The following is a 23,466-nucleotide window of genomic DNA, read 5'->3' as shown; positions in this document are numbered from 1 at the left end:
AATCTGACAGTTCTCTAGAATTTCTCTCTTTCTCAGTGTTTCTAAGAACACTTTCTCTCAACCACAAAAATCTACTTTTTTTCATTGTTACCCTCCACACTTTGTGTTCTCATTCTTTAGGGCAACCAGAGTAAATGGGTGGGTGAGATTCCTGCAGGGATCAAGAATCCAACTGCCTATAACAGCTTATTCCTAAATTCAGCACTCTGGAAAGTAGTATCATCCAAACTGAGCCTGCTCCACTTCACAGCATGGATGCTTGATAGCTCCCCTCACTATAGGTAAAAGTTTGCTTACAGATAAGATTTAGCTTGCACCTGGTTTGCAGTGTTCTCACTGATGTGTATATTTACCTGACAAGATGGACCACATTCACTAGTGATTTTATATTGTCTCAGAGTCCTTCATTTCATCTATTCTGCTTCTGCTTCTCCATGGAACAATATCTCAGTCAAAATTTACTGATCAGCTATTTCTATTCATTGTCCACATGTAGCGGGGAACCACTGCTTGTTTATTCCTTGACCATGCTGTCTAATAAATGTATACCAGCATGGCCCCATGGAAGATTTTAAACTTTTCCTGTTTTATATAATTAGCTGAGTTTTTATCGCCAGCGTATTACAAACAAAACAGATTTTTTTGCCTTTCCTCAGGCTTCCAAAAGCCCTAAAAGACTTGCAGCATGAATGTCAGTATCTGAAAATAGAGCCACCTAACACAGCGTCAGATTCGCCTGCTTCACTCATAGGGTGAGCTAATGGAAATGAGGCTTTCAAAAATCTGTGTAGTGATCTAATTTTTCTTTTCAGACTAAGCATCATGGATATATACAGATGTCAGTGCATTTCCCTAATACTGGCACCAAGATAAAAACTGAAGTGAGCAGCTTGTTTCCCATGAACTCCTAAATAGGAGCTTATCACTAGCTGATCTAATAGTTCTTTCTAGCCTTAGGTTCTTAAAATTAGAGTCACCTTGCAGTTCCCATAAATCCAGAATCATTCATAAGGTAAATGTTCCTGAACATGCAAGCAGCCTTTCTAGCAGTCTAGAACTTTATTTTTGAGGTGGCTTCTGCATTTTCTTATCTGCAGCGATAAAAGCGTTTATGCCACAAGCTTTCTGGAAACAGTGGACATGGACTCAGCCTGCCTCTTTTCTTGTTCAGCCAAAGGTTTACTAACATTTCCTTTGCATTATGGAAGATGCTGTGATCTCACACTAGAATGGTTCTATAAACATGCTTCTGTATTCGTTTCTTTCCTTCTTTTTCTGGATGTGATTTTGCTTGTAATTTGTCAATGAGTTAGGGGTTTTTTTGCCAGATTTATTAATTTTCACATTAGAAAACATTGTTCATTGAAAGAAACAAAACAAAAAAAGATTTTTTGGAAGTCTTCCTAAAGACACTCTTGCAAAGAACTGTCTTGTTGCTAAACTTCGTACTTTTAGAAACTGCTAAGCAAGTCAAGCCATTTATTTAAATAAAAAAGATATTTAGAAGCTGTTTTCTGAGATCCTCATGCTTTGCTCTCTGGTGTTTTCGGGTTCTGATCTATATGAGTGTGGTTAAGATATGGATAATAAGTTGCTCCATCTCAGGTAACAAGTTTTCCAAAACAGACAAGAATGCAATTGCTTGAATTGTCTGGGTGAGAAACAAGCTGTTATTTCATGAGTTTGTAGATTTGGGACTTAAGCTAACTTCAAGCAAGAAAAGATGGTTAAAAAAATGTATCAAAAAAGCATTAGAGCTGACCCTGTTTTTCTGATTAAATACAAATATCAGTTCACTGAAACCAAATTGTTTTCTATAAAATTTTAATTTGATTAATTTTATTTCAGTACAGAATTTTGAAATGCAGCATGACTGATTTCCTGCCTAATGCTTGGCGCTTAAGAATTGGGAAAGTCTCAGCAAGACTACATCATCAGAATCGTTCTGAGTCATTATAGCAAAATGGAGCTATGTAGCCTAAAACTGCTGGAGTCAGTCTGTGATAAAGCATAGTAACACTGATCTTTTCCTATACCCTAGACTCAAAATGTCTCCAGTTATATAAGTATTCTGGAGGTAAATTGAACAAAAAAGTTATTTTCTATTTTTGAGAGACAAATGATGAGCTACAGGAAACAACCATTTCAGGATTCTCTTTTTATTGATGAGTAGTCCATCTATGGAAAGATTTTCCAAATAATTTCATATACTCAGGCCCTGTATGTGATGTCACTGATTTTATTATTTCTAAGATAAAACTTAGTGTATACAATTTTTTCAAAAACAGAATGGGACCATCTATATATATGAGACTTTAATTTATTGCTTTAAAGATATTGTTTTTTCCTTCCCTAGAAGATGAAACAGATCCTGACTTAGCAATGATTCTGAACATCCCCTCTGTTCATATTCCAACTGTCATTTCTCCTTCTGCTACATCAACTTCAGCAAAAAGTCATAAATCAGTCAAACAAAAATCAGGAAAATTCCTGCCATCTACAAGAGGGAGCCATAGTAAAATAAGCCCTCCACCACCAGAAGACCTTGTAAAGCAGGAAGAAGGAAAGGTGAGAGAACAGACGTTATCCAGTTAATGCAGAAATTAATTAAACAACCAAACAATGCCAATATATTAAGTTAGATGACAGAAACATATGTTCCTCTGAGAGCTTTGAGCTGTGCCTTTACAAATGCCTAACAACATATGTTGCTTCTAAAGGAATGTTTTACTCTTTTCTTTTGGTCAAAGATGTGCTTATTGGCAGTTGCTAATGAAGCTAGCCTTTAAGATTCCATGATGTAGACCAATGTGTCTTCCATGGTCCATGTATTTGTGTCCATTTGGGCTTTACAGTTACGCATGTTACGTTATTAATATCTCACTGACTAGAACTGCTCTAGAAATTAATTTTTAGTTTAACCAAGTAGGAGAAATTCTCCATGCTTTCCAGAACCTGTGTTGGAATGTCTTTACTCGACCAGTAATTTAGTGGAAACAGTTTCGCAAAAACTTGATCTGCAGTTTGATCCTTTGCAGCTGGAAACAAGCCAGGGATCCACTGAGTCAGTTGCTTTTGCCTATGGCTGAAGTATCTCTATGGCAGAATAGGCATTCAGAAAAGATTGATGACATTTCCAAAGCAGATTCTGAATTTCTGGTATGGGACAGTTAGTGCAGAGTAATACAGGATTTACAGGAGCCTGTGGATCAGAAATGACCAGCAGTTATCTTGAACTTCTTCCACAGGTCTCTATGAGAAGGTTTTTTGGCATTAAAATGTGTAAGTGGGGGAGGACATATCTGTTCAGAAATGGGTCACAGTTCCCCTCTGCAAGACAACTAACCTAAATTATATCAGGTCATTAGCTAACTATTGGCAGAATATTTAAGGCAACCACAAGAGGTTTGCCTGATCTCACAGACCAGTCAGAGTATCACTTACATGAAAAGTTCTTAAAAAACTGTGTGAGGAAATATTAGCAGGATGCTGAAAGTGGATTCAGGAGTTTGCCGTTTGAACTGATTTGATCTCTTTTCTATTTTGACACTGTTTTCTCCAAACAGCACTTGAGAGAAGAGAAGAAAGAAACATTAATAGTATTGAGAAGCAATTTAGTCAACACCAACTCAGTTTAGCACAGGACAATCTTCTGAAAATCGGCATAATCAGAGCACAAAGCAATGAGGTCCATAAACATTTTCACATAACACTAATGCCCTAAAATATACTGTCTGGGATAATTCTTTAATGCTAGTTATGATAAAAAGCTCTCCTTTTTAACCTTAGTGATCAAGTTACAAAAGAGAGTATCATTTCTAGATATGTGCTTAGGTTTGTTAAATGTGATTCTTAAGATCTTCACAGACTAACTGCAAAGATGTTTAAAGCATATAGTAGTAGTATGTTTTAATTTTCCCCATGCTTGACTCCATCTTTAATCAAATATGGCTGAAATGATGCAGAAAAAAATGCTAGCTGAATGTCCTGGTTCTCACCCTCAGCCAAATTTAATGCCAGTCTGCTGCATATAATATCTTTCATGACTTTTTTCCCCCCAGTAAACCAGTCATTCCTCTCTCTTGGTTGCTGCTTCTTCCATAGAATGGTGGGTAGTGCATAAAGAAAGTGAGTGATGGCACCAGGGAGTAGGTCTGCTATCTGTTCCTGCTCTATCTTCTCTTTTGTTACACTCCTCAGAAATTTTTCCATGGAAAATTAACACTAGTCCATCCAACTGTGGTGGCTTCCAGTTCCAAAGGCACTTCATGAAATTCTACTTCAGTTCTTGTTACCATTTTTTTGGACACTGCCCTGAGGGGTTTGACCAGCTTCTGGTCTAAAGATCTGATCATTCCTTTTTCAGAACTATGTCTTGGAAAACTGGTCCTTTGTCTGTTCTGGTTACTTTGTCTGCATCTCTCAAAATCACCCTTGTTATGACCTCACCAGAGGTTTATCAGGTATCTTCTGAGCTCCCTTGGCAAGTGAATGGCAGGCTGAGTAGACATCATCATCCTGTTAACAGAACTGGGCTGAGCTATACAAAGGGATGGAATGAGCAATATGGAAATGAAGAGTTAAATGACAAGCAGGTTTATTCAAAACAGAAGATTGCTTCCAGTACACAGCAAATGCGGGAAGTGAGTAATTAAAAAGGCAAGAATGAACAGGTACTGAGAATTGTAAAAATGACCTTGGAAGATTCTCTAAACACAAAATAACTATGCTGCTTCCATGGTACCTAGTGGATGAGGTAATGCTGTGGCTCTTGGTTCAACAAGGGTTATGTCCATACCCACAAACAGTCCTGCTGACCTAACTTCAACAAGTTTAACTAGGTATTTAAAAAGCTTGAGGAGGGAAAGTGGTGTAGAAAGTTGCCAAATAAGACTTAGCACAACATACAGCAATTGTAGAGTATAAACAAACCCTGTGCAAAGAAATCCCTCTACCATTAAAAGTCTTGCAGGGGGGCATCAATAATTCCTCATCTTCTTCCAAAAGGCTTTTTGCTATTTGGTTTAGAATGTCTTGGGTCCAGTAATTTTTGGTGTTCTAATAAAAACTCTGAAAGAGAGTATCCTTATTAGTGTGGAGGGCACAAGACTCTGAGAGTCTGCAAGTATTGTGGAGGACAGGATTAGAATTCAAAATGATCTTGACAAATTAACAGAGAAATAGTCTGGCAAAGAGGATGCAATTCAGTAAGAATAAGTATTAGGTTCTACAATTATATGTAAATAATCAATATATAGATATAGAATGGGTAACTGTTCTGTCAATAAGAGTTCTGCAGTAAAAGGTCTGGGAGTTGTAATGAATCACAAGCTATACATAAGTCAACAATGCCATCTTGCTGTGAAAAGGGCAAACACCATTTTGAGGTGAATAAACAGGAGTATAGCCTGGAAAATACATGAAATAATTCTTCCATTCAGGGCTGGTAAGGCCTCAGCTGTAGTATTGTGTTCAGTTAAGGACAGTGCACTGTGAGAAAAATATAAGCCCTGTTGTGGAGAGTTCAGAGGAGAGCACTAAAAAAGTTCAGAGGTCTAGAAAACTTGGCCAGTGAGGAGAGATTAAGTTGGCGTTTGTTTAATCTGGAGCTGGGAGACAGGACAGCCTGATGCAAAGTTAAAGGAACATCATCATCTCTTATGCTTGCCCACATAATCAGAAGAAATTAACTAATCTTCTGCAAGAAAGATTCGGGCTAACCAGGAGAATCTTGCTTATGTTAAGCAAGGTAAGGCACTGAAATAGCTTGCCTAGGAAAGCTAGGAAACCTCCAGCCCTGGAGACTTATAGAACAGATTACATTAACAGTTTTCGCTAATGATATACATATACATCATTTTTTACCATTAGACAGGGAGAAGTAGTTGGTGGCCACTGAAGGTTACTTTTACCCTATTTTGTGACTTCTACCCCATGATCCTGTGACTATGATATTAGGACACTGAGGATATCCTTAATTAGCCAGTAATGCAACATAAAGTAACCAACAAATATACAGTATCCAATATGCAGAAAAACAGGTGGCAAAACATCTGCAAATTTTTCCCAGGAGAATGCTGCAGAATTTTTCTACTACTAGCTAGTCCCCTGTGCGTGCAGTGAGAGGCCTTCTTTAAACACTTCAGCAGATTTCAAAGGATCATTCTGCTATTCTTAGAAATCAAGAATATAGGATAATACCAGGACTAGTTCTCTCTACATCTATCTGCAACCCAAAATTGGTTGTTTTCATCTTACAGGATTAGAATTCAAAATGATGGGGGATTGACATCTCAGGGTCCATTGTTGTATTCTCAAATGTTCCAGGGTCCTCAAACATTCCCTAGGTCATCCTCATCTTTTCTAATCATCAGGACAACTTCCACCTTCAGAGCAGTGCAAAGACGATTGCGTCCATGACTGCCAAGGATTCCTTTCTGCCCTCTTCTCGAGTCAATGCTGTATTTACAGCAGGCTGGAAGTACTGTTCTACTTATCCTTTGTGCTGTTTTAATGACTGTAGGTAAAATAGCTGATGCAAATTCAGTAACTATTTCACTCTCTTCTGCTTCACATTTTCCATTTACTATCATCTCACCCTGACATTGTGCACAAGATAGCATAACAACTCAGCAAAATGAAAACAGCTAGGAAGGGTTTGTTTGTTTTTTTTTCCAAGAGCAGCGACATAGAATAAGATAGCACAATCAAAGAAAATAAGCTAATGTTTCCACTTCAGAATCCATAAGCTCTCAAACTGATTAAAATGAGTGATAGAAAACACCTTTATGAAATGTTTTGGTGCAACTGAAATCTGTAGTCTAATTTTTTTAATTCTTTTAAAATGTGGAATAGAACTAATTCACATTTCATTCTGTAGGTGGAAATGGAAGAACCAGCTTCCCAAGCACAAGTGATGTCAAATTCTCTTGCTTTCCCAAGTTTGAATGTCTCCTGTCCCAATGGGCTAGTATTAACTTTCCTTGGTGAAAATTTTGAAGGTTAGTTTTCTGAACCACCGTAGAATCAGGAATTCTTAAAGAAGTTAAAATTACAGAAAAAGAAAGTGATTTCTGCCTTGATGAGTTTATATGTAAAAAAAATGAAGTTTTTAACATCTCAGGTTGTTAATTCTGTCATAGTGTCTATTTGATAGCAATCTCAACATAAACAAATAATATGTTTTAGTGCAAACATGTAAAATCTGGGATTGCAAGTTGTTGAACATAACAAGTTGGGGGACAGGGAAGCAGCAACCCTACAAAGGACTTGGGAGTCATGTTGGATAATCAGTTGAACTGGCATGCATATTGGAATACTAATGAAAATGAGCTAGTTCAATTTGTAAATGTATATACAGAGGAATCTTGAGTGACAATAGGAAGGTTGTTTTGTTATCTGTATCTGCACCTTCTTTGGAATAGTACATCCTGTTCTTATGTTCATATTTGGAAAGATTCAGGGAGGAGTGACAAGAATGATTAAAGGATTGGAAGACATATCTTATAGTGAGCTCATGTCACCAGAGAACTCAATCTAATTACCAAAGGAAAGGTCCAAGGATTGACTGGTCCTGGTCTAGAAGTTGCCCACAAAGGAAACAAAATCTTGATGATAGCTTGTAAACACAGTATACAAAGGTATTACAAATTTTGGAGGCTGGAAGTTGAAGAGTCATACTTTTACACTAGATTTAAGATTTATTCATTTTTTAATGTTTGTTTTAATAGTCTGTGATAGATTCTCTGCTACTGGGTATTTTAAAATCAGTTTTGGTTTCTTTTCTAAAAGATATGATCTGTTTCAAACAGATATTACTTCAAAGAAGTCCTTTGGTTTGTGTCATCCAATATGTATAGACAAGATAGTCATAATAACTCTTTCTGCCCTTACCTGTGAACATCATTTTGAAGATTGTTCAGTTATGTGACCCTTCTAAGCGTCCGTGTGTGACAAATTCTTCTGCAATGATTCAATTTCGCAGTATTTTTGAAAACTAGCAGGAGGTCCATCTTTGAACACACTAAGCTGTAGTAATACTTGTTTTTTTGTAGTCATGGCATTAGGTTCTGAAGCTGACTAATATCTGTCATGAATTACAGTGGATTTTACATTTGTCATCAGGTCAGTTTTAAAAACAGCCACCTACAATGCTCATTTAATGCCTGTGTGCAATAGATCTGTCCACTCCAGGCTGTGTTGGAGCTATTGAGTGTGTTAAAATGCATCAACACAAGTGCAGAGGTGCCAATGTGTCCAGGAACATACCAAATTTATCACATATACCAAGTACGTGTTTGCTGTCATTCCAAAGCATCCTCTGTGTGAGGTATGGCATAAAAACCCTCAGAATCAATTGTATTCCTGGCAACTGATGAGACAACAGTAATATCATCCTGATCTCTTAGCGACCAGCTAAGTGTCAAGTCCGATATATATAAATAAATAAATAAATAAATAATTTGTATTAAATCACATTAATAAATGTAGCATGGTGCGTAAAGCTCCAGCACAGATTAATAATCACATGAGAGAGGAATGTCATGATTTTTTTGGTCACATAGGCCAGAATTACTAGAAAAAGCTTCCCCCACTTTTCTTCTCAGACATCCCTTCCCTTTCCATATCAAAATCTTTTGCCAGTTTAGGGTAAATGTGATCATATGATCTGTTTTGAAATACAGTAAAGAGGATGCACTGGATTTTCAAATGTATACAATTTGACAAGGAGCTTAAGTTGAAATACTGAGTAGCTGAGGGGAACAGAGCAGTTATGGATGCATACATATAGTCTCTTGGCACAATTACATATTATGCTTATTAGCACACTCTACACACTGCCATAACTTATTCTAAACAAATTCTTTGTTCAGGTCAGACAAAATATATAACTTCAGTTTCTGTACAGTCTCAAACTTGGTGGAACTCAGTAACTTTTTCACCATTATGGACAGTTAAGAAATTCCTTTCACCCACTTTCTGCCTTCTAAAATTTCAGCATTTGTACTAAATCCAATGTCAACTTTCCCTTATTTCCACTTGGAAAAGACAGGTACCTCCACAGGAGGATGCAGAGTATCTGAGTAGATGTCTGCTTTGAATTGTCCTCTGAGAAGGAGAGACAGCCCTTCACTGAATGGATTAAAGATTTTCTCCTCCTAAAAACTGAATATCTTCTATAGACATTGTAATGCTGGGTGTTTAGCATTGTTTGAATGTCTGCTACACAGTAATAAGTCATTCAGAATTTGTTTTCAGATTCAAAAGGTGAAGCCACTACAGCTGAAGCTAAGAAGGAGGTGGTAAAGGAAAGTGAGGCCAAAGCTAATGAAGCAAAGGAAGAGGAGGCTGAGAAAAGTGAGACCAAAGCAGATGAAGCCAAGGAAGAGGAGGTCGAGAAAGATAAGATCAAAGCAAATGAAGCCAAGGAAGAGGAGGTCATAGACAGTGCAGTGAAGGAACATGAGGTTACAGAAGGTGAAATGAAGCAAGAAGACACCAAAAGAGAAGAGGCCAAGAAGCCTACTCTGGAAATTCTGGTTAGGCAGAGTCACCCCCAAAAGATAGAACACTCTCATCTCTATACAGCAGTGGTAAAGCAAGAGGTGTCAAGAGTCATCACCAGTCAAGGAACTGTCATAAAGTACATGACGGATGGATCTACCCAGGTATGTTTAATAGACTTCATTGGAAGCAGCTTTATTGTGATTTCCCCTTGAACTTGTATTTGCCAGCTGAGACAGAAAAGTGTCTAATTTGTAGATGTAGGAGTTAAGTAACCATTGAGCTGTGCAGCAGTATCAAGACTAAAATGTTCCTGGCTTTGTTCAAAATCAGAACTTAAGCCACTTGTGGAATTTTTATGATGAAAATTTTAGGCATCTGTAAATTTTAGGCAACCTTGGGATTAAGGAGTACCTAAGCAGGATTTTTAGAGCTATATTTCTACACTTAAACATCTCAAGTGTGAATTAGTTGGGAATTAACTGGACTTTGCATATTCTTGGCATGATTCACCAAAGGATCCATATATTTTTTCAGTAATCTAAACAGTCATACATGATCCAGAAATGACCTGAACGATTCTTCAGTCCTGTTGACACAATTAGGCATTCTAAATTTTCATCAAAAGGATTCTTTATATTCCCAAGTGCCTTCTTTGTTCATGCATATTTAGGCTGCCCAGAGTTCTGGCACATTTTAGGTGCTATAGACTAGATACTGTCTTTGCAGATACTGCAATCAATGTACTAGCAACCATCTTTTTAAAGTCTAAGACTCTATGTAGAGTTGGAAAACAGATTAAAAGAGGGCTGTTAATTTTGACTCAGAAACTGCCAAAATGACTGCTTTAGTTCCTCAAATCTTTTTACAGTCTAAATAGACTACAGCTCCTAGTACAAATAAAGATACATTGCATTAGATCTTAAACTGTTTACCCAGAATCTCATTAAATTAATATGCAAAGAAGCTAGCTGCTATTAGTCTGTATATTCACAAGATACTCTATTCTGACAGAAGAATCCAGATCTCCTATGTCTAGCATGATTGTACCACAGTCTTTGTATAAGCAGATTCTGAGTGCCTGCTTCTCTATATTAATTTGCTGTCTGTGAGTCAAGAGTAAAATGCATATAGACAAGCACTCAAAAAAGAAATGGTTAATTGTATTACAGTAACTGTCACTCTTGAGATATGTCTGTGTGTTTTTCATTAGTTTTTTGCAACGTGCCATCCTTCTCCTTACAACATCTGTACTCAGTATTTGCAAATTAATTTAGTGATGATTGGGGTATTCTAGGCTTTTTCTACCACACAAAAACACTCAGGATGCTGAGAATACTCAAACAGATATTGCCCCAGGGGACATGCATATCAAGAGTTGAATGTTAGGGACAACATAGCTCAGAAAATACTTATAATAAGGTAAATAACTGTGACTTCTTTTGTTAACCGTTTTGGTGGCTAAAAATCAGACAACAATCCTAGAAATTTGCAAAACCTGAATAAAGATCAATATGGTGGTTCAAATGTATTACCACTGCTAGAAAATGTTGTATTCAAAAAAGCCATCAACATTTGACTAATTACTTAGAATTGTTTTTACTGTTTTCTTTTATAATGCCTATTTATTACTAAATAGAATCGCTGATGATTACATGTGAACTGCAGCAATTATTAGTCCTTTCTTTTTGTGAGAGCTTCTTTATTTTCTTGCATAGATTCTGCGAGTCTCCTACTTTTTCTTCCTCTGTCATCCACAATATTCTAGTACATACTGTATTTGCTCCACACTCTTTTGAGACTTTCTGTTATTATTTGGAATAATTTTAGCCCTCTAGTATGTCTTTGGTTTTCTATAGATTCTGTTTGCTGATGGCACAGTGTGTACGAGTCCTGATTCTGGCCCAGTCATACCACGACCTGTAATTCCAGATAACACCCAACCATTACCAGAACCAGAGCCCTTGCCTGAGACCAGCACTAAGAAAGGTAACATTTCCAGAACTTCAGGCAGATTTAAAATTAGCAGGGGCTAATGATACTTAATAAGGGGCATTTTTCTTTAGTCTGAAAATTCTGCCAGTGTGAAAATGCAGTTTTCTGTGCTCAACTACTGTACGCTGCTAATCTGTTACCTTCACAGAAGGTCAGTTCTCTTGCATTTCAGCTCTCTTCACACATGCAAGGACTCTCGTAAGTAAAAGGGTATGTGAGAACTACATCGGTAGCAGAGTGATTCAACACGAAGTGTTTTAAAAGAAATCCTTGTACCTACAGTAGTGTGAAATCCTTGTTTATATGTTACACAGTTTTTACTCTTGGTATTGAGAAAAGCTCCTCTTTTAAAAGGAGAGTATATCACAGAGGACTTACTATATTTTTCTTTCTCACTGTATGTATTCCTAGGTACCCACTGTTCGTCATTATCAGTTGGTTGTATGGATCTGTTGACTGTCCCAGTATAACCATTCTTATGTTGTTAAGTGTTTGACAGAGAAAGGACCAAGTACAAGTTTACTTCATACCTCAGTGTGTGGTCCCAGATCACTGTCAGTGTTACATAGTAAAAAGAATAATTATGACCGGTCATAACATTTCGCTGGATTTCATTGGCTCATATAATTTCATTGGATCTGCTTTGGAAGTGTATGAACAAAAATTGCTGCCAAATAGAAAAGTCTCTCAGAAAGAGACTTCTGACTCATGGAGTCCAGTCCCCTGTTCTTAGAACATTCCCTAAGATATCTGGAAGGATGTTTGAGAACTTCTCTGAGAAACCATTTTGTGATTTTCAGTCTCCATATCTGTGGCAAGTTTTTATCCTTTATTCCTTATCCTTCATTAATACTCACTTCCCCACCACCTTTCCTCTCCTGTGCTTAGCCTTGATGAATTTATAGTAAACAGTCATATCTCCTTTTTGCCTTTTTTTTTTTTGGTGTTAGGATGTATATACTGTAATCTTTCAGACTCCACTCTGGATCATTCTGTTGTCCCCTGTCTACACTTAGTCTACTTCCTTTTCTTGGACATGGGTGACCAGAATTCTCTCTAGTATTCTTAATCTATCTAATAAGATCTCTCCATTACCTTTCACAATAGAATCTCCATCTCTCTTCTTCTGGCTCACCGTAGGATTGCACTTGCCTTTTTGTCATTGTTTTTTCACAATGATAACTTGTAGTCATCCTGTATTTGGCTGGTACCTCTAGGTCTTTCTCCTCTTCTACTGTTGCAAGTGTCTGAAGCAGGAACTATTTTTATTAGTCCTTATTTCATTAAACTTAATTCTACTGGATTTTATCAAATTCCATTTATGTTAGTTCTCAAGCTTATTCATGCGATAGTTTTGGGTGCTTTTTTCCCTGTAAGCCATTCAGATTCTCTTCTGCATTGATGATGCCTTCCAGTGTCATGTCATAATCAGATTTCATTAGCATGCTATTTACTTTTTCTGCTGTGGTCATTAATGAATAAATTAAATAAGATTGGTCCAAGGACACATCTTTGAATAACAGCTCTTATAACTTCCCTCTAGCCTGATAAATAGTTCTTTTAACACTGCCGAAGCCAATACTTACAGGAACTTTTAAGTTTACTAATGTTTGTCTTTTGCCTTAGAGTCCAGTACAGAAATCTGATACAAGTCTGACAGAAATTTGTGTTCCTGCAGGAAAGGGCAGCCACAGAAACAGTCTAACACACCCAAACAAGGATGAGTTGTTTGAAAATGCTGTTCAGTGTCTGGTTAATACTGAGCGACCTAAGGAGAAAGAGTCAGGAACCTGGATAACAACAACCCCTTCAGGCTTTCAAGTGGGCACTGAGGGAACAAAGCGAATGAATCTAAAGCCACTCTTAATCTATCAGGCAACTGACCCAGCTGATGAAACGGTACTACAATTTTTGTGTTATAATAGCACTGTCTACTAAGCTAAGAGACATGGCTGCTATTGTAAGCATTGTAGAACTTGTTCATTGAACACATATCCTTCAGGCTGTGTTATTGTACAGATAAAAATGCAAAAGCTTTAGATTCAGAAGAAAATGTGAATCTTCAGTCTTTCAAATTGATAAAGTTGTAGTGGCCTAGCTTCTTCAGAGTTTCAGTAGGTAATGTCTTGTGTTACTGATGATGCTGTTACAGGTATCTCCATGCTAATGTAAATCAGTATTCCTTTATTATATCAGGTTATGACTGTACGAGACGATGCTGTGATAATAGTTGAGAAGCTGGATGGCAGCAGAGTTGTAGATCATGCTGATGGTACTAGAATCACCACTTTTTATCAAGATTGTGAAGAACTTTTTGTACCTCAGGATAGTGAAGAAACAGGTAAAATCGAAAGGGGAGCACCTCTCTGCTATATCTTGCGAAGCAGATAATTGTCAAAATATACTAAAAAAAGGCACATACTGATACCATAGGTAACAAATACAGTAATACAGTCTGGGCTCAATTTCTCTGCTTAGTCTTTTTTCCATCAGTATTCAGTGCAAAAATTTCATTTTAGCTAGCAAGTAAATTTCCTTCTCTCCATGTGTACACTTACATAATCTATCTTCACCATGAGACCACAGTGCCTGTTGTAAGTTCTTAAATGTTCATTGCCCTCTCTCCATCTTCCCTGATACCAGTAAGTAAGATTATTTGATTCTTAACTGAATAGGTGTATGAGGACAGGGCATCCTCAGATTCCCCAGAGCGTATGTAGAGTATCCTTGAAGATACTCAAAATTTGTTTGGATATGACTCTGGAAAATGCCACACCTACAGAAGTGAAACTTATTTTTCCCTGAAACAAGTGAGGCTAATGATAATTTGTGTTTCTGCTGGCTGTCAGTATATTCTGTATGTTTGGTTCATTTGCTGAACAAATTCTGTCTCCTGTAATTAACATGGAGTGTATATTTACTGGGTGGACATCAGGCCTGTTGTGTTCAAACACAGTAGGAAGTTCTGATTGTGTAGAAAAAACACAGTTATTCTGGTAGACAGGAATATTTCCCTGTGAGATTTTAAAAATCAAAACAATGGCCTTGCACTGATCTCTCTGTTCAATGGGAAGACAGTAGCCAGATTAGCATATCAGTTTGATGTGTTTTCCATGGCTTGTGCTGCTGAATAGGAGTTCCTTCACATCCTAGTACTTGTATCGCAGGCATAAGGAATTTCAGTAGTCCAGCCTGTATGGTACACATATCCAGATCATTATGGTTAATACTGTATTTGATAAAGTTAAGCATGATCTCCTGGCCAGCCACAGATGTTCACAGACATTTTTTGCTGTTGGATTTGCCTATGTTAAGTGCACAGTTCAAAAATGTGAACATTGCATATTACTTATATAACATAAAACTATGTGAAAAAAGAGGTTTTATGAAGAAAAGTTTATCAGGGTCTTGTACTGAGGAGATAAAGGACCAGCCTTCTGAGAGAAAAGCAAATTGAATCTTAAGACTTTTCCATGGTTCATGTAGTCCTGTCTAGTTGTTCTGTATTCTTAGATGAACCTTCAGAAGCCATCACAAGAAAGGTGAAATGTATGAGAGTGGAGAATCCTGAGTTTGCTACTGTTATAACAAATTGTGAGAACAGTACCTGTTGTACCATCTTTGGAGATGGGACATCTATTATAGCAAAGCCACAGGGAACATATCAGGTGGGTATTATTTTTAGTTTGTAATAGTTTAATTAATCTTTGTGTTCCGAATGCCATGTCCTCACCGTCAGCTTCTCTCACCTTGGCTATTTTAACTCCCTCCCTGTAGCCTTCCCAATTCCTTTGACTCTTTTATACTCTGCCAATACTTAGATATTTGCTCACAACAATATATTTTCTCTTTTATTTAAATCCAAATCTTAAATTGCCCTAAGTTACAGAAAATATTACACAGACTGTCATCAGCCTATCTCCTGGACCTCATCTTTCTTCTTTCTCTCCTTCCAAACCAGATGATTTAGTAGCAAAGGTCTGAGACCCATCCTCTTGATTTGCATCTATTCTTCATTTTCATGCTACATCTAAACTGAAGATTTCACCATTAAGGACTGAACCTACTTCCTTTTTACTTTGACAGGTTTTACCCAGGAGGATAGGCTCCCTTTTCATTGATGAAGATTGTTCAGCAGTTTATACTCATGAAGTTTATAATAATAATAAATTCATCAGCAAGCAAGAAGGGAAGCAAGCAGGAAGATATGTTATGAAACACACTTCCAGCACTATTTGTGAGGTGGTGGATCCTGAAGGAAATCTTTTCAAGGTAAAATACATAGAAGGAAGCAAGTTTTTGCATCTTAAGGAATATTATCTCATAAACATCTTTCAAAGTCAGCTTGTAGGCTTGTTGTTACTAATTCCTAAGGCAGCCTGGCTAGCCAGAAGAAACAGCTGCTGAACCAGCTCTCTGAAATGTTCTTGAGACTGTGATGGGTCTCAGGATTTCTTCTTTTTGTATTTCCATTTCCTTTAGAGTAAATCACACAGGTTGAAATAAAATACATGGTCTACACTTTACCTCGCCTCATAAAAACACTCTAATCTGCCCGGTAAGACAGTTACCATTATAAAAACAATGATTCCGTTTTTAAAGTAATACTGGTTGCACTGTGATCCTTTCTCACCTAAGGCAGATATGTTTGCATTAGGCTAGTACTTAGTTTTGAGTTCAGGAAACATTGTCTAGGGGTTTGTGACCTGCATATTGTTTTCTAATTAAGGGTGGTTTTTTTTTTCATGAGTCAGTAACATTATCCTGTGTGTGGCATCCAGTAGCATCGTGATTCTAAATATGACATCCTCAGAGTATCCTTTCTGTTGTTGCAATTGTAATCATTGCCATTTTTTCCAGATTCCTGTGAAATTGCAGTAAGACTCCATTGGACATATGCATCATAATACACTTTTTCAGCTGGTTTCCTAGACTGGATAAACAGTGCTTATATAAATCTCTGCTATCTGTCAATCTCTCCTTAATAAATTTTGAACTAATTGACAGAGGGGTAGATATCAAGTTCCTACAAAATCAGTACACTACAAATTAGCAGTGAAGTTGCTTGGCATCAATCATAGCACATCCTGCTTTTTCCCAGTCAGTACTTAGGGAACAAAGGAAGGAGGCTGAGGAGGCTGTGAGGCAGTTGAAGGTATTGTGGGAAAAGTGATCACAGAGGGTATGGGGTGTAGTAAGAAAAAGGAGATTAATGCAATATGAGGGGATGCTGAGATGAAGAATATCCGTAGGAAAAACAACTTTCATTGTTTTTGCCATTCATGGAGTATCTTGTTAGTTACATAACTACATGCTATTTTTATATCAAGACCCCATTTTCATTCAGTGCAAAGATAAGGAGTGTGCTCATGTGGTGGAGCAGGTGACCAGGTGGATGCAGGACCAGAGGCACCTCATGGGTGTAAGCTTCTGACCATGTACAGATGTAGTAGGAGGCATCCAGCTGTTGGGTCCTGCCCACCATTACAAACAGCTGTTTTCCATTTCCTCAAGTGTTGTTCTCACTTTCAACAGGGTTGCTAGGGATGGCAGCCAGATACAGGTGTAACAGGATAGGTTCATTCTCAGTCCTAGTTACACCTGAGGCTAAAGCAAAAAGGGTATGGTCTGGGTGTGTCAGATTCAGCTCATGAACTGTCCTTTGAATCACTCTGGTCCAAACTGTATCTTCCAAAGGCATCTGTCCTTCAACTGACAATATTAAGAAATAGAGACATCATTATTCCTTAGTAGGTTATTATTCTTTGTTAGTTACCTTGTGTGTATATGTTAATATGTAGTTAATAATCACTTGGTACTTTCAAGATGGAAAATACTATAGAAATTCAGTAAGTAGTATCATGGGACTATCTGGGACCATATTTTTTAAAGTAAATGAATGCCTGAAAAGGGCCCACTATATAGATGTGTAGAGAGATACATAGATATCCATGTATGCATACATATTTGTGTGTATATCTGTATGTATATATCTATATATATGTAGGTGTGTGTGTATATATGTGTGTGTGTGTCTGTATGTTTTTATACATGCATATACACAAATATATATATATAACTCACAGAGTTATATCAGTGCCTGTCTGTGTGTGCAGTTACCTGGTCTAATGAGTAAGAGTATATTTTTCTGTGAGGTCATCTGTTAGTGCTTGCAGATGTATACGTTGAAGATAGAATTTAAACAAGTTTGGCTCTATTTGACAACTAACAATCCTTGAGCATTTATTAAATATCAGCATGTGATATTAGCATTTCTATGACATGTCTAGAACCATTTGTTTTGTCTTTTTCCTTGTCATTACTTTTATGCCTGAATGTTTAGCTGCTCAACTTGAAATATGATTTTTCTGTCTCTTTCACTGGGCTAGACCATATTACAGTTCAGAAGCAAGTTCCTGTTTAAAATATATCATGTAACTCAAATCATTTTATATAATTTCTATTATAGGTCATGGCTGATGGCAGGACATCTGTGCTTGTTCCTAGCGTTGGCTTTGATGACAAGGAAGACAGAAGTTCAGCATCAGTATTGCCAGAAATTAATGAACCTACCACTTGTGATGAGCATGTCCCCAGGTAAAATGCCCCAGCTTCATAGATTTACATAGACTCTTTCTTCACTACGCTGTATTTGCACAGGGTTCATAGATTTGCACATTCTTTATTCAGAACTCAGGATTTGCACACTTGATGTCCTCATCTTGAAGTTCCATTTTCTCGTTATGTCATCACAGTGCTTTTTCCTATTTGCCATCTAGAAAAGAGTGTAATTTGAAAGCCATTAGATTTGGTCAGATTTGTGTGATGGTGGTCTAGGTTCTTCATTGTCTATGCTGATGGTTCTGGGACTGAACTTCTTCGGAGCAGGGATGTAGAAGAGCATCTTGCTGAGGCCTGTAGTGATCCAGCTACTGCTGTCTTGCAGGACCCTGTACGAGAATGTCCAGGTAGGATAGTTTAATTTCTTTTCTGACAAAATAACAACAGAAATAATTACAATGGTGGAGTCAGAACCTTCAAAACTCTTATTTGGACAGGAAATTTGAAAATGTGTTTCTCCCATGTAGATAGGCTTCCACACTTCTGGCAGTTAAAGGATAGGGAAGAAGGAGCTTGTGGAAGAAACTCTGGGAAATATAGAATTAAATAAATGACACTTTGAAGGGCTAAATGAACAGACAGACAACTGCCATATCTTTACCCCCTGTTAGACATACAAACAAAAATAATTACCAAATGCATAGATTCTCTGTGTATTTACTGTCAAAAAACACTGAATGTTTCACAGTCTTCATCTAATGATCTAGCTGTGGACCCATTGTCTGGCTGTTGGAAAAGTTCAATATATGTTATTAAGAAGCTGGAAAGATATAATTGAAATAGGGGATGCCAATAGGACATGGAAACAACCACCTGATAGTAGCAGTACAAAGAAGTTAGATTCTGAAATGGATAGTTATCTTTGTGAAGTTATTTGCAGATACTGTATTCTATAAAATACACTGTGGGGTAACAGGTAAATCCTAAACAAAATAAACATATTTTAAAAAATCCAGACAGAGAAACACATGATTCCCCTGGAAGAAGGGGGATGATGAAGGTAGACTGCTTTGAACCATAGGATACTAAAACAGTTTTCTCAAAATCTGCGATCATAAGCATGGGGAAGAGATTTCCCACCTATCACACTTCCAGGTTTTACATATTTTTAAATGCTGCTTCTGTTCACGACAATGAAAGAAAGAAAACCTGCTGGCAACCATCAGTCATTTATTATAGTAGCACTCCAGTATTGCCCCCAAGGAAATTGATTCTCATTAAAGTATTCAAATCTCAGATTGAAGGAAGGGTAGATAAATAGTAACAGGTCCCACAGGTTTTCTTTGCACCCTAACTTCTAAGTCCCCATATGGGGTAGATAATAGAGGATAAAGTGGACTTTTGGTTTGGGTTGGAAAAAATGTTTTGAGGAACATTAAAATTAATCAAAACAATAAAAGGAGACAATCATTATCTCTAGTTGAATCCATTCAGTGGTCTGATTCCAAAGTATAAAATAAAGTGAAGACCTATGCTTGTTCTGAATAGGAAGTACATCTTCCTGAAAGTAATATTCAGTAAACATGGGTCTATGGTCTGCCCTACCTTGCTTGGGATATTTTGCTCACTATTCAAATGAGATGTTACCCAAGACTCCGAGCAAGTAGCAAATGCAGTTTATTGTTGAACACACTCTGGGTAATCCAAAATTGTCCAACTATTCTGTAATTGCCTCAGTGATCCAGTATTATCTGTGGCCACCAGTATCACATTCTCATGTTGAGTTTTGCCAGTTGATAGTAACTTTCTTTACACTTAGATAAGCGTGTTTTTCTGGAGGTTTGAGACATATATCCTTCATTTTTGGATTCACATAAATTCTTACCAAAATGTTTCTTTGAACCAGGTGTTTTAAATATTACTATCCTCCGCCCTTTGGTTGAAGCCTCTCCCTGGATAATGAATAAAGAACCGGAGAGTATTGTTCCTCCAAATCTTCAGTCAAGGAGCTGGGATACATTTTCTCCTTTTGAGGTATAATTGCTTCAAAACAGTCTTTTGCTGCTTAAGCTATAGATGTTTGTCACCAGGGAAAAAAGAACGCCAAACCATGCGAGACTGCCAAGTTCAATTTATTCAGCAGACCAAGCAAGGGAGCGGACCGAACAAGGGATAGGCTGTGTCAGGGAAAAATTCTCACACACACACACACACACACACACACACACACACACAAACACATATACATGCACATACCATCAGCTGAGACCCACTCTGGTTACCACTCCAGGAAGATGGCATGCTTAAGTACAGGGGAATGTGACATTCCTTTCAACCAGTCTTAGTGTTGAGCTCTTGGGTAGCGGATGAGCTCCACCACCTAATGAGTTCTACCTCAGGCTTCTACGCCTTGTCAGATGTCCACATAACCCCAACCCCAGTCTCTAGCACCAGAGGTCTTTATGGCCAAATGTCTACACAGGTTGTCCATCAGATCAGTCCATAATGATACCATGATATATCTTTCCAGCAATTTCAGGTATTATTCTCCTGCCTGCTGTTGATCCATAGCCCATACCAAGGCTCACAATGTTTGGTTCTTGTTTGCATTGTCATATCAGGCATGGTTCATTATACACAGTTCCTGTTTGCGTTATACTCAGCTTTTGGCCGAGGTGATGTCATGATACTCGCATATAAATGTTACTTAATGTTCATATTTATTATGCGTGTTTATCACATTGTATGTTAATAGATCATTAATCCATTAGAGATCATGGTGATTGATTAGTCCAATGCTCTTCATAGTATTGGCCACATCACTGTTAGTTTCGATTTGAGAATTTTCAAATCTCTTTGAAGCTGATTCAGTTAAATTCAAAACTTCCTGGTGAAGTAGGTCAGTTACATTCCAGACTTCTAGGTACAACACTGAAGCACAGAATGTGGTGAATTAGCACAGGTTACATGAGTCTCACTGCACAGTTTGTTCTAGACAGACATGAGCTCACTTTCCTACAACCTGAAGATGTAGGACATGATCAGATTTAATTCAAAAGCCTTATGATTACTTTCAGAGGATTTATTAACTTATGCTCACTGCTATGTTAATGCAAGCACAAATGTTGGACCAGTTGTCCTGCATCTTGGTAGTTTGGAAAGTTTCACTACAAAGATCATGTAGACAAACCCCCGGTGAGCTGGTGTTTCTTGACTGGAACCAGAAACCCAACTGTTATCTCACAAATCGCTTATCTCAGGTATAAAATCATCCTTATTTCTTAAAATCATGAAGAAGGCATTATTCTTAGAAAATATGATTGGGTTAAATGAGAGCCAATTATATTAACCTGATTTAACTAAATAAACACAGGGCGTGCAGGATGGAGTTCACTCAAAATGCAGTCACCTTAGGTTCTTTTATACTCAGTGAAGTGATATAGCAATTTTAGGGGGAGTTTATCTTGCCAAATGAAGAGGTTTTAGGATGGATAAATTGTGCTCAAGATCCTACTGACTATGTTGTCTAGATCTGCACTGCGGTAAAGGGAGCATGTGCTTATCAGCTGAGACATGAAGCCTATCAGTTTGTTCACTGTCCACTGGTTAGTGTTTCCAGTTACATTTTGTACCTGTATGTATAACCAACAACCTAGAATCTAAACACATCTTTCAGTATTTGGATTAAAATTTTACATTCCAGGAGTCATCTCTGTTTTCTAGAATAACCACAACGTGAGAGCATTCAATATAAATTTAGTAAGTTTCTTGATTCCAGTCCTGAATGCAGTGAGCTGTTTTTCACTCAGAGTGCAGTTCATGTTTTGTCAGCTGGATGTAGATACAGGGACAACTTTCTGCCAAGTCAGTAATATAAGTAGCCTCTTGCTCTTTTTGCTTGTTCTTGTTTATGTTCAGAGGAAGATCACAGGTCCTCCAGTCAAAACACATATTTGGAAGGGTCTCTGCATCGGATCTGAAGAGCAGGCCTGCTTGCCAATACCTGTGCGAAAATGTCCTAATAAACTGCAAATCCGTCAGCTATTCCAATATGAGCCACTCAGTGATGAACTAAGAGAAAAGCTGCAGCTTTCCCTCAAGGTAGTACAATCACAGTTACTTCATTCTTCCAGTGAACAACAGATAACAGACAAATTGGGTGGTATGAATTTGCAATATATGCTTGAGACAAGCTCTAATGCTTTTGAAGAACAATCACCATTTCATACCCAGACAGGTGCTCTAAGAAAAATGTATTATTTCTGAAGCAGCTCAACTCTTTTCCCCCAGTTCCTCCTGGAACATACTTTTCTGTGCAAATACATGGGATACAGTCAGGTACCCATCACAGTGCACTAAAAAATTGTTTCCTTTTCATCAGTATTAATATCTATTATTCTTAGTTTGTTTTTCTACCCAAAGCCTTAGAAAGTTAACTCTGTAAAGCTGTAGAAAAATTTCTAACCCACCATAATTCTAGTTTACTTCAGTGACTAGGTCACTGAGACACACTGTAGTCTTTGTTATGTATCAGGTCCATAGATCAGTACAGTACATTTCCAGGTTCTGCAGAGATGCATCTCCCAAATGATGGTTTGTCAGGTTCAGTATGTCTCACTTTACACATATTAAGTGTATCCTCACTCAACAAATGAGCAACAAAGCACTGAGAAAAATGCCAAGAGGAAAATGTAGGTTTCTTCAAAGTAAAGAAGCTCAAACAGAATTTACTTTATCTCAGTTTCTGATGTGATTGTTTTTATTAGAGCTCTTAAAACTGGGTTCTGGAGCAGCAGGCCTTTCTGCAGTGTGCAAAGCTCTCAAGAGCATGACATTTTGAAGAACAGTCTGTTCACCAGCATCAGTCAATGTTCCACAGAGAAGACAGGGATGCTCATTAAGTAGTCTCTAAACTAGGGAAAAGGAAGAAACAAGAGACAGTAGTATGTAGCTTCTTCTCTACTTCATACTTCTATGTATTTCAGTTTCAGAAACAAACTGGGAAGTTGCTCAGAATGCTGTAGGTAGAGCTGAGGCTTGAATGCAGGTCTGCAATATAACATAGTTTCCCTGGCTTCCACCCACATTGTTTCCCAGAACTGATGTACAATGTCCTTCTGATTGGCTTTCACGTATGTAACTGCCTATAATGCTCTGCCACAGTTAGCAATAAACCTGAATTTCTGAGTTTTGTCGCTCTATTGATGTCTAGCAAATAGCTGTGTAGCCTTCTGCCCAAGTGTGTGTCCATGCCACGTTAATGACTGGTTCATGAAAAGGTGCAAGTTACATCTCATGTATAAGCGTGCTGAGATGGGATCTGAAAGTTCTGTTGTTGATCTATGTTAGCAGCTTCCTCCTTTACTTCTCGGTTGTGGTATAAAGCATTTAATTAATTCACACTGT

At 37.6% G+C, this 23,466-nt stretch overlaps 1 protein-coding gene across 1 annotated transcript in view; it reads left to right on the top strand.

Moving 5' to 3' along the window:
- SPAG17 (sperm associated antigen 17) overlaps positions 1 to 23,466 on the top strand; it is a 124,755-nt gene that overhangs the window by 72,108 nt on the left and 29,181 nt on the right. The window contains exons 24-35 of the mRNA XM_013958151.2: positions 2,357 to 2,568; positions 6,881 to 7,001; positions 9,259 to 9,668; positions 11,364 to 11,493; positions 13,178 to 13,398; positions 13,696 to 13,840; positions 15,013 to 15,167; positions 15,586 to 15,771; positions 17,969 to 18,096; positions 18,337 to 18,467; positions 19,967 to 20,094; positions 21,979 to 22,161. Coding sequence (XP_013813605.2) covers positions 2,357 to 2,568; positions 6,881 to 7,001; positions 9,259 to 9,668; positions 11,364 to 11,493; positions 13,178 to 13,398; positions 13,696 to 13,840; positions 15,013 to 15,167; positions 15,586 to 15,771; positions 17,969 to 18,096; positions 18,337 to 18,467; positions 19,967 to 20,094; positions 21,979 to 22,161 — 2,150 coding nt within the window. The remainder of the gene's footprint in view (positions 1 to 2,356; positions 2,569 to 6,880; positions 7,002 to 9,258; positions 9,669 to 11,363; positions 11,494 to 13,177; positions 13,399 to 13,695; positions 13,841 to 15,012; positions 15,168 to 15,585; positions 15,772 to 17,968; positions 18,097 to 18,336; positions 18,468 to 19,966; positions 20,095 to 21,978; positions 22,162 to 23,466) is intronic.

The sequence above is a fragment of the Apteryx mantelli genome, chromosome 1 (genome assembly GCF_036417845.1).
Source record: "Apteryx mantelli isolate bAptMan1 chromosome 1, bAptMan1.hap1, whole genome shotgun sequence".
In the NCBI taxonomy this organism is placed as follows: Eukaryota; Metazoa; Chordata; class Aves; order Apterygiformes; family Apterygidae; genus Apteryx; species Apteryx mantelli.
This window is presented reverse-complemented; position numbering and strand designations above follow the sequence as displayed.